Source organism: Larus michahellis, chromosome 10, assembly GCF_964199755.1.
Source record: "Larus michahellis chromosome 10, bLarMic1.1, whole genome shotgun sequence".
NCBI classification, from domain to species: Eukaryota; Metazoa; Chordata; class Aves; order Charadriiformes; family Laridae; genus Larus; species Larus michahellis.
This window is the reverse complement of record NC_133905.1, coordinates 18,581,051-18,594,936: the sequence shown is the minus strand read 5'-3', so window position 1 is coordinate 18,594,936 and position 13,886 is coordinate 18,581,051. Positions and strand designations below refer to the sequence as shown.

General features: G+C 61.6%; 2 protein-coding genes across 2 annotated transcripts; both read left to right on the top strand.

Annotated features, from left to right (window-relative positions):
• The first annotated feature begins 3,755 nt into the window (after positions 1-3,755).
• Positions 3,756-7,515, top strand: HYAL2 (hyaluronidase 2). Its single transcript, XM_074602850.1, has 4 exons — positions 3,756-3,838; positions 4,099-5,045; positions 6,521-6,610; positions 6,750-7,515. Exons 2-4 carry the CDS (start codon positions 4,116-4,118, stop codon positions 7,146-7,148), a joined length of 1,419 nt encoding a protein of 472 aa, XP_074458951.1. The 5' UTR covers positions 3,756-3,838; positions 4,099-4,115; the 3' UTR covers positions 7,149-7,515.
• Positions 7,516-7,556: 41 nt separating this feature from the next.
• Positions 7,557-10,275, top strand: HYAL1 (hyaluronidase 1). Its single transcript, XM_074602851.1, has 3 exons — positions 7,557-9,550; positions 9,670-9,759; positions 9,839-10,275. Exons 1-3 carry the CDS (start codon positions 8,651-8,653, stop codon positions 10,157-10,159), a joined length of 1,311 nt encoding a protein of 436 aa, XP_074458952.1. The 5' UTR covers positions 7,557-8,650; the 3' UTR covers positions 10,160-10,275.
• The last annotated feature ends 3,611 nt before the right edge of the window (positions 10,276-13,886 follow it).

Sequence of the window (13,886 nt, the reverse complement as noted above, 5' to 3'; positions counted from 1 at the left end):
AGCAAGGGACCTGGGCGTCGCGGCGGGGAGGATCCGCCTGTCTGCTCCTTCATCGCCTGCCCTGCCAAATCAGCGCCTCATTAATCACTGGGGCCTGACGACTTTCCTGACTTTCTCGGACCCTGCTGACCCTGTGCCGGGATGCTGCCTGTCCCCCGAGCGGTGCTGGCTGTCCGTGGGACGAGAGTGATCTCACTCCGTGCCCCCCGGCCGCCCTGCAAATGTTTTCCTTCGGCCGCAGCCACCTCTCATCATTTCCTCCGCGCAAGCCGGCTCGGAAATGAGCCGCTGACGAAAGCTGTAATGAGGGTGAGTGGTGCGGTGTGTCCTGCCAGCGCGTCGGCTTGCGGGGGACGAGGCTCTGGGATTTTTGCCTGGTGATCCATAGGGGCACCAGCTCCAGGAGGGGTCAGATTGTGATGGCCTCAAGGGAGACCAGGCGGCTGTGTGGGGCAGTACGGCTCAGGGAGGTTAAACAAGGTGGTGGCTGTGGCTCACCACAGAGCAGCTCTGTGTCTGCCGGGGCCACCTCCGTCCCCCTCCTGCCACCTGTGGGGCAGGGCTGTGCCTGCAGCCCCTGGACGGAAGGTGGAGGTGGGTGCCAACCTCCACTCCTGGCCCTGTGGCTGCTCGTCTCACACCTTGCCCGGACTTGCCCGGCACGAGCGGATGTGAATAATGTCCCATTACCCGGCACCCGTGAGGGATTCCTGCCCCACGTCCCTTTCCACTCTCCTGCCCAGCTGGGAACGGCTTAGCATCATCTCACGCTCGGCGGGGCGAGACAGGAGAGGGGAGGATAGATCTCTCTGGCTGCCCCATCCCAAAATCCAGGGTCTTTCCTGTGGGAAAGGATAGAGGGAAATCGAGGCAGGCGACACAGAGCAAGAAGCTGCGTGACGTTGAGGATTTCCATCCTCCCGGCAGTGGAAAGTTGCGTGTGACCCCTCCGGCCACCCCACTGCCGGCGGGGCCGGTTCTCTTCGGTGCACGAAGTCACAGAGGATGGAAAATTTTAGGCGTTTTTGCTGCCAGCAAAGGGAGCCTGTTTACTGCCCGGAGGGGAAGGGCAGCGCCCGCCGGCGCTGGGATTTCTTGGCTCCCTGCAATCTCTCCCGAGGGTTTTGGCAGCCCACGCCCGGCCATGACCGACCTTCCCTGCCCCTCTCCCGGATGGTGCCCAGCATTGCCCGTGGGCCACGCCGAGCTGGATTCGGAGCGGCCGGCCTGGACACCGTCCCCATCCCTGGCAGTACCGTCACCCTCTTGGTGGGATCTTTGTTGCCAAAGCTGGCACCCGAGTGGGTTCCTCTAACCGGAGCCATCTGTGGGCACCGGTGGCTCTGGGCTTGGCACTGCCGGCACTGAACAATGCCGGGCTCGGTGCTCCCGCCCGCTCCCCAGGGAGCCAGCGGGCGGCTGGGGAGCGCTTCCGCAGATTCAGCCCCGCTTCCTTCCCCTGCTGGCCCCGGCACACCCTTGCGCTCTGGCCCCGGTGCTTCCTCCGTGGGGACACCCCGATGGCCCCCAGCCCCAGCCAGAGCCGGCAGGAGACAGGCAAGACATGGGGACTGACCACACGGCTGGTCCCTGAGCCCTGCCTGTCCCGCTGCCCGCCTGGGGGGACCTGCGGGAGCCTCAGCAGCACCCTGGGAAGGAAGTGTCCCCCAGACCTGCTGCCCCCGTGGCCCCCCTTGTCCCCCCAGGCAGGAAACCCGCCGGGCCATTCCTGAGTCAGCAGTACCGACAGCCCCGGCCCTGCACAGGACGTCCTGCCCGGCACGGCACCGCCCTGGGGACAGCACTGTCCTGGGGACACCACTGTTCTGGAGTCACTACTGTTCTGGGGTCACCACCGCCCTGGGGACACCATCCTGGGGTCACCACCGTTCCAGGGTCACCACCATCCAGGGGACACTGTTCTGTGGTCACTGCTGTTCTGGGGTCACAACCATTTTGGGGACGACGCTGTCCTGGGGACGCCATCCTGGGATCACCACTGTTCCAGGGTCACCACCGTTCCAGGGTCACCACTACCCAGGGGACACTGTTCTGTGGTCACTGCTGTTCTGGGGTCACAACCATTTTGGGGACGACGCTATCCTGGGGACGCCATCCTGGGATCACCACTGTTCCAGGGTCACCACCGTTCCAGGGTCACCACTACCCAGGGGACACTGTTCTGTGGTCACTGCTGTTCTGGGGTCACAACCATTTTGGGGACGACGCTATCCTGGGGACGCCATCCTGGGATCACCACTGTTCCAGGGTCACCACCGTTCCAGGGTCACCACCATCCAGGGGACACTGTTCTGTGGTCACTGCTGTTCTGGGGTCACAACCATTTTGGGGACGACGCTATCCTGGGGACGCCATCCTGGGATCACCACTGTTCCAGGGTCACCACCGTTCCAGGGTCACCACTACCCAGGGGACACTGTTCTGTGGTCACTGCTGTTCTGGGGTCACAACCATTTTGGGGACGACGCTATCCTGGGGACGCCATCCTGGGATCACCACTGTTCCAGGGTCACCACCGTTCCAGGGTCACCACTACCCAGGGGACACTGTTCTGTGGTCACTGCTGTTCTGGGGTCACAACCATTTTGGGGACGACGCTATCCTGGGGACGCCATCCTGGGATCACCACTGTTCCAGGGTCACCACCGTTCCAGGGTCACCACTACCCAGGGGACACTGTCCTGTGGTCACTGCTGTTCTGGGGTCACAACCATTTTGGGGACAACGTTATCCTGGGGACGCCATCCTGGGATCACCACTGATCTAGGGTCACCACTGTTCCAGGGTCACCACTATCCAGGGATACCTTCCTAGGGTCGCTACTGTTCTGGGGTCACCACCAACCAGGGGACAATCTGATCCTGGGGACACCACTGATCCGGGGTCACCACTGATCCGGGGTCACCACCATCCAGGGGACACCATCCTGGGGGTCACCACTGGTCCAGGGTCACCACCATTCTGGGGGCAAAACCACTTTGGGGACATGATCCTGGGGACACCATCCTGGGATCACCACTGATCCAGGGTCACCACCATCCAGGGGACAATGTGATCCTGGGGAAAACACTGATCCAGGGTTACCACCATCCAGGGGACATCATCCTGGGGTCACCACCGTTCCAGGGTCACAACTATTTTGGGGACACCATGATCCTGGGGACACCATCTGGGGGACACCATCCTGCGGTCACCACCATTCCAGGGTCACCACCATCCTGGGGTCGCCACCGTTACGGGGTCACAACCGTTTTGGGGACAATGTGATCCTGGGGACACCGTCCTGGGGGTCACCACTGTCCCAGGGTCACCACCATTTTGGGGTGACCGCGATCCCGGGGACACCGTCCTGAGGCTCACCACCACCTTGGGGTCACCACCATCTTGGGGTCACCGCAGTTTTGGGGACGTTCCCCCCTGCCCCGGACCCCACGCGCCACCGCCCCCCGCGCCCCGCGGCGCCCCCTACCGGCCCCCCGCCGCCCCGCCCCCTTCCGCCGCGCGCGGGGGGGGCGTGGCCTCCCGGGCCGTACCAAGCGCACCGGCGGTGGTGGGGGCGGCACGCCGTGCCCGGTGCCGCGTCCCCCCGGAGGTGTGTGCGGCGGCGGCGGCGGCGGCGGCGGCGAAGGGGTGGGGGTGCCGTCGCCGGTTCCCCCCCCCCCGGCTCCGCGACGGCCCGTGCGGCGGGCGGGGCGGGCCGGGGCGGGGCGGGCCGGCGGCGCCCCCGCGGGTGGTGCGGGCCGGGGAGGTTTAAAGCGGGCGGCGGGGGGGAGGCGGTGCCGGTGGGAGCCCGCGGCGGGGGACGGTGTGAGCCGCGGTGAGATCCGGGCGGGGGAGCGGGGCTGCGGACGCCGCGGGGGGTTGGGGGGACGCCGCCGCCGCGCCCCGGCGCTTTGTGTGCCGGTGTGGGACAAAGGCGGCGGGAGGGATCCAGAGCGGGCGCGGGCGGAGCCGCTTGGGAGCGGGATATCCTGGGAGCGGAGCGGAGCGCGGGCGGGGGTTGTGGGGAGGGGGCTTGGGGCAGGGCCACCCCCCCCCGCTCCGCCGCTCCTGACCCCCCGTCCCCGTTGTCCCCAGGCCCCACCTTGGGCAGGATGCGCGGGGGCTGCGCGGTGGCCCTGGTGGCCGTGCCCTGGCTGGCCCTGCTGGCCCTGGCCCGGCAGCCCCCCGAGAAGCCGTCGGCCGCCCCCCTGCTCACCCGCCGGCCCTTCCTGGTGGCCTGGAACGTGCCCACCCAGGACTGCAAGCCCCGCTTCCAGGTGTCCCTGGACTTCAGCCTCTTTGACTTGCACGCCTCCCCCAACGAGGGCTTCGTGGGGCAGAACCTCACCATCTTCTACAAGGAGCGCCTGGGGCTCTACCCCTACTACACCGCCCAGCGCGTGGCCGTCAACGGTGGCGTCCCGCAGAAGAGCAGCATGTCCCAGCACCTCGCCCGCCTCCGGGATGGCATCAGCAAGTACATCCCCTCGCCCGCCAAGGAGGGGCTGGCCGTCATCGACTGGGAGGAGTGGCGGCCCATCTGGGCTCGCAACTGGAAGCCCAAGGACATCTACCGGGAGGTGTCCCAGCACCTGGTGCACCAGCGGCAGCTCTCCTGGTCCCCGGAGAAGGTGAACAAGCAGGCGGTGTTCGAGTTCGAATCCGCCGCCCGGGAGTTCATGGTGAACACCCTGCGTGTGGCCAAGAGCTTCCGCCCCAAGCAGGTCTGGGGGTTCTACCTCTTCCCCGACTGCTACAACCATGACTACAGCAAGAACAAGGAGAGCTACACCGGGCAGTGCCCGGACGTGGAGAAAACACGCAACGACCAGCTGGCGTGGCTCTGGAGGGAGAGCACGGCCCTCTACCCCTCCATCTACCTCGACGTGCTCCTGGCATCCACACCCAACAGCCGGAAGTTCGTGCGGGCACGGGTGATGGAGGCCATGCGCATCTCGCAGCAGCACCACGATGGCTACTCCCTGCCCGTCTTCGTCTACACCCGTCCCACCTACATCCGCAAGCTGGACGTGCTCAGCCAGGTAGGGCTGTGCCACTGGGACGTCCTTGTCCCGAGCCCCAGGTACCTGGGCTCTGGGGTCAGCCGAGGTGGTCCCTCTGCCCCTGTCGCATCCCAATCCACAGAGTGGGATGGCTCTGGAGGCTGGTGGCCGTTCTCATGGTGTCACCACCACCTCTTGGTTTGGTTGCCCCTGCGTGGGGTAGTGTCGCGTTGAAAGGACTGTAGTTTCAATATTTGTCTGTCAGAGTCCCAGGACTTTCACCGATTTACTATCAGAGTCCCACCAAAGGACTTCCGCTGAATCAGATTCACAAGTAATCGAAACCCGTTATTTTATTGAGAGCAACAGAAGCAGATTCGAGGTTGCTGTTGAGAAACTCGCCAACTACAATAGCGCTAATTAATTAAGGTTAATATTGCTAGCAAGAATGATAGTACAACAACCCGGGGTAGCATTCCCCAGCGGGTGAAAGGCGCAGCGCTTACCCAGAAAGGCGTCCCTGCCTGGGGTGGAGGGAGAGAACGCAGCTCGTTGACTGATGCCTCATGTATCAAGTTTCTTCTCTCCCAATTTAACCGTTCATTTTCTCCATCCTTTTATCCCCAAAATCACAAGGTTGCCCTCCCCTAGGTGACGTGTAGTGTGATCTGGGTGGAGAGACGAGTGCTATAGTCATGTATGTTTAGCCTGATCTCTAAAATCTTCATTAGCATATACAGGGTGTCAACTTTAATATGCACGTCACAGGTAATGAGGGAAAGGCCAATTACGGGGCGTGGTAGCCTCTCCAGGAAACAAAGAACTACACAAAGTCTCTGTTATCTTGATTTTACTGTCTCTGCTGATGAAAAGCAGGGCTGTCCCCTGGCTCCCCGTTATTTATGTATCCTGTGATAGCCAGACAGGTCTTCACTCCCCTGGGTTGCACAAGGGATAGCAAAGCCAGTCTTAATTGGTCTTTGAGCACAGAGACTTCACCTCGTTATCCAAATTCCACAGGTAGGGAGCAGCATCCTTTGGCATGAGGCTGGCCCCGGGGACCAGGAGGGGTGCCTGGCCCTGCCTGCCTCCATCTAAGGGGGAGGTCATGGCATGGAGACCCCCCAGCTCAACCCCTCCATGGGTGGGTGATGGGGTGCCACAAACAACCCGCCCTTATGGGCAAGGTGTCTGGCAGCAGGACTGGCACCAATGGTCACCATCACCGGGGAAGCGCCTGGGAGGAGCCTTAGGATTCCTGGGTCTCGGCAGCCGGGACCCTGGGGTATGTGAGCCCACAGCCGCTGTACTGTGCTGGCTTAGTCGCTGAGGAGACGGGTGGTGTTGGGAAGCCTTGTCCCTAAGGAGCTGGGACAGTCCCCTCACCCTGTCACCTGGAGCAGGGATGAGTCTTGCTTCCCTGACCCCACAGCGGGCTCTTTGGGGTGCACTGTGCTGGGGGGTGTGGGTGCTGTGTGGGGTCTGTGGGCACTAACTGGGCTCTGTTCCCACAGCCGGATCTGATCTCCACCATCGGAGAGAGTGCGGCACTGGGTGCAGCCGGGGCCATTTTCTGGGGCGACGCAGACTTCACCAAAAACCGGGTAGGTTTGGGGGTCAGTGTGCCCCTGGGAAGGTAGATGATAGGTGACCAGTGTTTCAAGGCTGCAGTGTCCTCCCCATCTGGGGTGCTTTTCTCCCTGGGGCACCCCAACATACCCCTGATTTCCCCTCTTCCCTCAGGACTCATGCCAGATCATCAAGGACTACCTGGAGGGGGACCTGGGCCGCTACATCGTGAATGTCACGACAGCGGCGCAGCTCTGCAGTACGACGCTGTGCCAGGGCCGGGGCCGCTGCCTGCGCCAGGACAGCACCGCCGACGTCTTCCTCCACCTCAACTCCACCAGCTTCCAGCTGCGGCGCCGGGATGGTGACCACCCCCAGCAGCCCCTCTTCTGGGCCGAGGGCCAGCTGTCCTCTGCTGACACCCTCTTCCTACGGACCCACTTCCGCTGCCACTGCTACCAGGGCTGGCAGGGCAGCGGCTGCCAGGTGCCCGCTGGCCCCCCTAGTCATGCCCCTGACCCTCTGGCACCACTGGGACTTGGGGTGCTGTTGCTGCTTGCAAGCTGGTGCTAACGCCCCTGGACTGAGCTGCCCCCCCCACCTCAGCACCCCCTTTCTGCGGCGGTGTAGGGGACCTGTTTAAGATGTCCCTACCCTGCCTGTGAGGCAGATCGTTATGGGGGGGTGCCCTGTGCTGGGGAGGGGGGAAGCTATGTGGTCACCCCACCTCAGCCCTCCCCGCTGTGGGGCAGGTGCCCCCCATGGGGATGGAGGGCAGGTTGGGGGGGGGTGTGTGTGTGTGTCCCCTCTCCTGTTGTAAGGAGAGGGATGGGGGCGAGGGGGGCATGGGGGCAGGGAGCGGGTGCTGCGTGGTGCTAAGCCCCTGTGCGCTGCCCCACACCCAAGTGCTTTACCTTGAATAAAGCTGGGCGGAGTGTGCCTGGGGTGTGGGGTGACTTGGGGTGGGGGGGGACAGACGGACGAGGAGGACGACGACAGACAGGTCACCCTACCGTTCCTTAGCCCCGCTCCCTGGCATGGCTGCCCTGCCCGGGGGTGGGTGTAGAGCGGGGGGAAGGCGCTGCAGTCCCGGCCCCCCCCCGTCCCGGCCCCGTTGTGCCGCCGCGGGTGGGAGCCGCGGCCGGGCCACCCACGTGGAGGCTGCGGGGGCGCTGCCCCGTGGCCACGCCCCTTTCGCCACAAGCCACGCCCCTCCCGGGCGTCGCCACGCCCCGCGGGGGCGGAACCACCCGGGACCGCGACAGCCGCGTGGGGACGCGCCACGGACCGGGGGGGTACGGCCCGTCTGCCGCCGGTGTCCCCGCGCTCTGCCCTCGCCGGGCCCCGTACTGCCGTGTCGCAGCCTTTCCCTGCCCGTGGGCACGGCCCGCCGCGCCGGGACGCCCGATCCTGCGTGGCACAGCCACCCTCCTGCCGGCACCTCCCGGCTGCTGCGTGCCCGCTTGGTGCCCTCCTGTGGTTGCTGTCCCCACGCGTGTGCCCAGACAGAGCCCTCCTGTGGCTGCTGTCCCCACGCGTGTCCCCAGACACCGCTGTCCTGTCCTACCGCCGTTCCCAGGGCTGTCCCCCGGACGGTCCTGCCCGAGGCTGTGAGCTTCCTCCCAGCAGTGCCCTCCTCCGCCCAACCAAGGGCCGATGCCCTTCACTTCCCCAGCGGCACCCGCCCAGCCCAGCTTATGTCCGTCACCGTGACCTCGGCCTCCCCACCCGGCCCGTGTCTGTTTGTCTTTCCAGCCCAGCTCATCGCCGGCCCGTCACCGGGTGTTGACTCTGCGCATTCCTCCCCAGCCGGGAGTCATTCACCGGGGCTGGCACGCTGCCATCCCCGCTCCCGGGCCGCCGTGCTGGGCTCCGTCTGGTGATAACTTTGAGGACTTCACGTGAGGAGGAGGGAGAGGTGACCCTTGGTGACAGGCACCACCTGGGAACCGGGGTGTGGATTAATGCTGGCTCCAGCTTAGGCTGGGGATAAAAGCGTCGAGGTCTGCCCCGGTCTCAGCCTGTCTCAGCTCTCCCCAGGTAGCACTGAGACCCATCCTGCACCTGCCGGCACCATGGCATTGGGGTGGTCCTGCTGGGTCCTTCTGCTGCTCCTGCCTGTCCTGGCCCACGCTGGGGGGCCCGGCCCTGTCCTCATCAATCGTCCCTTCGTCACCATCTGGAATATCCCCACTGAGCGCTGCGCCCAGAAGTACAACGTCCACCTCAACCTGGAGATCTTCGATGTGTTGGCCAACGACCAGCAGTCCTTCATCGGGCAGGACATCACCCTCTTCTACAGCAAAGATCTGGGACTCCTCCCCTACTACGCCTCTGATGGGGTGGCAGTGAATGGGGGGCTCCCCCAAAATGCCAGCCTGGAAGCCCACCTCCACCAGGCCGCCCGGGACATTGAGGCCACCTTGCCCAGCCTTGCCTACGATGGGCTAGCTGTCATCGACTGGGAGAAGTGGCGCCCGCTGTGGGTCCGCAACTGGGGCCCCATGGACATCTACCGGCAGAAGTCAGAGGGGCTGGTGCGGCAACAGCACCCGCAGTGGCCCCCCCAGCAGGTGAAGAAGGAGGCCAAGAGGCAGTTTGAGAAAAGTGCCCGTGACTTCATGGAGCGGACCCTGCAGCTGGGTGAGAAGCTCCGTCCCAACGGCTACTGGGGTTTCTATGGCTTCCCCAACTGCTACAACAACGACTTCCACAGCCAGCCCTTCACCGGGATGTGCCCAGCAGTGGAGCAGCAGAGGAACCAGGAGCTGCAGTGGCTCTGGAAGAGCAGTCGGGCGCTCTACCCCAGCATCTACCTGCCCCCCGTCTTGAATGGCACCAACAAGGCACTTGCCTATGTCCGGCACCGTGTGGCTGAGGCCTTTGCCGTCCAGCGTGGCGTCCTCGACAGAGGCATCCCCGTCCTGCCCTACTCCCAGATCGCCTTCAGCAGCACCGTCGACTTCCTCTCCCAGGTGATGGGGATGGTGGGCACCCCTCAGGGTGATGGGTTGATGCGAGGGAGTCTTTAGCTCTGCAGGGGTGGCACGGGGGCTTTGGGCACCGTTGACTTCTCCTCTCCCCTTGGGTACAGGAGAACCTGGTGAACACCATTGGGGAAAGCGCGGCTCAGGGCGCCTCTGGCATCATCCTCTGGGGCAGCCTCAACTACAGCAGCTCCAAGGTGAGTGTGGCAGGTGGCACTGCCCATGGGGACGCCATTCCCTGGCCACGCAGCGCTGTGACACTTTGTGACATTGCAGGAGATGTGCCTGCGGCTGAAGGACTACTTGGAGGGGCCCCTGGGCCACTACATCGTCAACGTGACAGCCAGCGCTGATCTGTGCAGCCAGAGCCTGTGCTCCGGCCGGGGTCGCTGCGTACGCCAGGAGGGCAAGCAGGGCTTCCTCCACCTCGACCCCTCCCGCTTCGCCATCGACCTGCAAGCCGGCAAGCCCTGGCTGGTCGCACAGAGCCTGGAATCCAACGGCGACGATGTCTTCCGGCTGGCCCAGGAGTTCAGCTGCCAGTGCTACGACAAGTGGCAGGGACCTCGCTGCGACATCCCGGGCTTTGCCGAGTGAGCTCCCCCACCGCACCGGGGACACCGGGCAGGGCAGGGTGACCAGAGGGACCCTCCCCATGGGGCTGGGAACCCGGCCGTGGGGGCTGCTAATAAAACGAGTAAGCACCTGCAAGCATCTCCTTGTCTTCCACTGCTGCACGTTTTGGGGTGAGAGGGTCTCCAGTGACACAGTCAAGGGCTGTGCATGGGGCCAAGGGGTCTGGGAGCATAGTGCCTCAGAGAAGCCAGGAAAAAAAGAGGAAAATTTATGGGAAAAGACATAGGAAGAGGGATAATGGGGGCAAGAGGATGAGGAAACGGGGAATGAGGGGAGTGGAGGTGATAGAGGTGAAAAGACGTGCCTGTGTGGCTGTGGGACTGTGGGCTGTGTGTCCGGGCTTTTCTTAGAAGTGGTTCCACTGGTGGCACGTCAGTTGGTTCTGCTTGGTGTTTGAGTGGTGAAAGAAGACCTCACCCTGGGGTTATACTGTACAAACAAGACGGGACAACCAGAAAAGGTTCATTGACCAAACAGTTTATTACCAACTCTACCAGGCTCTACTTCTTAACAACTCTAGTAAGCTCTATCTAGTAACAATACTATTAATTAAGACACTATGGACTTGCAGCCAACTCTACTCGCCCTCTCTAGGAGGTGCTGCTCTGGGGTCCACCTGCAGGGTTGGGGCTGCAGGTGCAGGTGGGGCAGTGGGGTGGCCTTGGCCCCAGCAGAGCTGAGGCTGCTGCCAGCACGGGGTTGGTAAAGCTGGGAGGAGCCGGAGCAGCACACAGGAGACCCTCCGGCTCTTGGCTGCTGGCTGGTGGCACAAAGAAGAGGGCCAGAGGGATGAAACTCTGGCTGCCCGCTGCTCCGGCAGGCTCTGGGATGGTGGGAGCAGCTGCCGGGGGAGGCGGAGGGACGCTGCTGTCGAGGCCGGGAGGTGCTTCAGCCCATCGCTTGGGGGGTGCCTGCGTGTCCCCTGCAGGCTGAGCACCCGGGCTTCTGGAGGGGTGCCCTTCATCCACCGCTGGGGCGTCCAGGGCTCTGCGTTTGACGCCAACCCTCCTCTTGCAGCTTGCCAGCAGGTGGGGATGGTCTCTGTGGAAGCTGGGGTTGTAGTAGTAGAGGATCTAAAAAAGCAAAGGAGAAGAGTCAGTTGCCACCATCTTGAGACTGGAAAACCCCAAGCTACGAGAACCGGGACTCTGAATTGCAAAAGACCAGCATGGACATTGAAAAGGGCTCTCAGAGCGTTTGAAACCTCAAACTCGGGCTAAAACATTATGTGACGCTTCTGGTCAGTCATCACCACCCCCGGGGTTTTGCCGTCTGGGACCAGAGCAGCGTAGGCTGTTCAAAAGCATAAGTAATTGCTTTGGAAAGCCAACTACCACGACTTTTCATCAACTTCAGTGTGGAAGGAGCGGGCAGGTGATACTCTGGTGCTTAGATGTACCTTCTCGGCATTCAGCAGGTGCCACAGGAAGGTTTCAGATTTGCAAGACACGTAGCAAAGACACTCAGAGAAATCAGGTTACGCTGAGTCTCTCTTTCCATTTAAGGGGTTCAAACTAAGCAGACATGACCAAACTGTGATTTGTCCACACCTCCACTAGTCAGAAAGACTGACTCAAACCTTCCTGAAATGACCTGACCCATTAAACCCAGACCTCTCGCTGCTGTCCCCGTCTCCTCTATTGCGAGGCCTGATTTGATGTGAAGGTCCGTCTCTCCCCCGAGACTACTGTGAGCCCCAGTCCAAGTGCAGAGCAAGTGCTGTACCTGGCTGTGAGCAGAAGCTGCCGCTTCTTCTGCCAGGAATTCGGGCAGGGAGGCAGATGGTTGGAAATCCTGTCTCTGTTTGGTGAAGCCGTACAGGTTCATCTGCCGAAGGAAGCTCTTCATGCTGTTCATGCCAAAAACACGTTGAGGTCCTCTCCCGCCCAGCACCTCCTCTTTGAAGAGTCCTTCATTGATGGCAACACATTTTCCATCTGCACTCCACCAAACGGACCGAAACTGGTGGCTTTCCACCACCTTCCAAAGCTTCTGTGGGAAGCGGAGCGCTGGGAACTCTTTGGCTTGGAGTGCCTTCTTGCTGGAAACAGGAGGGACTTGCTTGGTCTCACGTCCCTCACAGCCAGGTGGGACATCCAGCTCCACCTTCCACTCTCCTCGGGCAGCGTCGCAGGGTGTGCTTTCCCCCTGTCCTGGAGAGCCAGCAGAAATCATGCTGGCTGAATAGTCCGGCACAGCTGGAGCAGAAATCAATGGTGTTTCTTTGGGAGACAGCTCCCTTTTCATTCCTTCTCTCCCAGGTGGACCAAAGTTTTCCTCACTGGCCATCTCCATGAGCAGCCTGGCCTCGTCCTGCCAGTCAGCAAGCGAAGGCCGACTGGTGCCGGGTGACCGGGGGCACCAATGGGACATTCTGACATGTCATTGTGATGCCCGTGCTGCACAGTGGGGACATCACAGCGTGACATCAGGGTGCTGTTTGACAGCGGTGCCCCGGCAGAAGGGAGCAGCCAGAGGAGCCCTTGCTGCAGAGCACTTGCTGCTCTTCACTCCCAGAGCCAGGGGGGTGGTGGGACTCCCGAGCCCAGGAGTCAATAAAGCTGTGTGGGACGGTTGTGGGCAGTGAGAGGACGGTGCTGTGTCCGGTTGTGTCTGGGCGTGGGTGCGCAGGGAGGAGCGGGGACGGCTGCGGCGTTGGGCACCCCAGTGCCCCGTTTGGGAAGGTGTCCAGCCAGGCACCTCTGACACCTGCAGAAATGTCCTTACGGTCTGTCTTGGTTCGTTACTGGATGCTGACTGTGAGGAAACAGTATCCAAGCTATTAAAGCCACCTAAAGTTTTCCTTCACCTAAAGGAAAAGCGCAGCAGCAAGTGTGTAGGCCGAAGCCTCTGCCAGGCAGAGGAGAAGGTCACCCAAGAGACAGGGAAAGCCTCGGGGAAAAGGAGGAGCGTTCCTCCAGCTCTCCACTTTTTCTAGTGGCATTGCAATACAGAGCCAGGGCAGGATGGCAGCTCTTTCAGAAGACTAGAAAGAAAGAAGGAAGGGAAACTCCTTCGCAGGGACTTGCCATTTCTCTTCTCTCCTGGGGACAGAGTGGCTCCTCACTGGGCTAGTGCAGAGCAGAAGCAAGAAGTGTAACAGGTAGGAGAGCTTGTACAGGTGACACGCTTGCATCAGGTTTGGCAACAAAACCCTAAGGCCACGAAAATGTTTCCAAACATCCATTTTCAAGATGCTCTCTCCAGGGCAGAAATGTCTTTCAGAAAGCCATTACTAACACCAACATTCTGGCTCAAATAACTTGGGCTTGTGAGAACCCCCCATTCGTACAGACCCCAGCGATAATCAGCATTTTTTTGCTGCAGATTTACTGCAGAAAACTTGTTCTTTTCTTTTTATTACATTGAAGAAATAGCTGAGAAGGTACCAACCAACAGAGACACACTTAGACCTTTGGATTCCCCAGTCGCGGCTTTCAGAAACATGGACTGGGTTATTACCATGCTCTTTACCAAGCTGGTGGCCCTTAAAAAATTAGTCATAATTGGATTTTGGTCTGGAATGAATTGTTCAATCTAATTCTTATAAAGATAGCTTGGTAAATGCTGGGTGTAAATGTTGGAAACAATATTATCATGGTATTTTTTGCATGTGGAATGTGATTTAACTTAATGAACACTCAAACGCGCTCCACCCAAGTTACGGAGAATCTGATATTTGCCATGT

Bases quoted from the DNA above. Each gene is read 5' to 3' on its own strand.
- HYAL2 (XM_074602850.1), top strand. From the start codon at position 4,116: ATGCGCGGGGGCTGCGCGGTGGCCCTGGTGGCCGTGCCCTGGCTGGCC. The intron at 5,046-6,520 runs GTAGGGCTGTGC...CTGTTCCCACAG, and splicing joins AGCTGGACGTGCTCAGCCAG to CCGGATCTGATCTCCACCAT. The intron at 6,611-6,749 runs GTAGGTTTGGGG...CTCTTCCCTCAG, and splicing joins CAGACTTCACCAAAAACCGG to GACTCATGCCAGATCATCAA.
- HYAL1 (XM_074602851.1), top strand. From the start codon at position 8,651: ATGGCATTGGGGTGGTCCTGCTGGGTCCTTCTGCTGCTCCTGCCTGTC. The intron at 9,551-9,669 runs GTGATGGGGATG...CCTTGGGTACAG, and splicing joins CCGTCGACTTCCTCTCCCAG to GAGAACCTGGTGAACACCAT. The intron at 9,760-9,838 runs GTGAGTGTGGCA...GTGACATTGCAG, and splicing joins TCAACTACAGCAGCTCCAAG to GAGATGTGCCTGCGGCTGAA.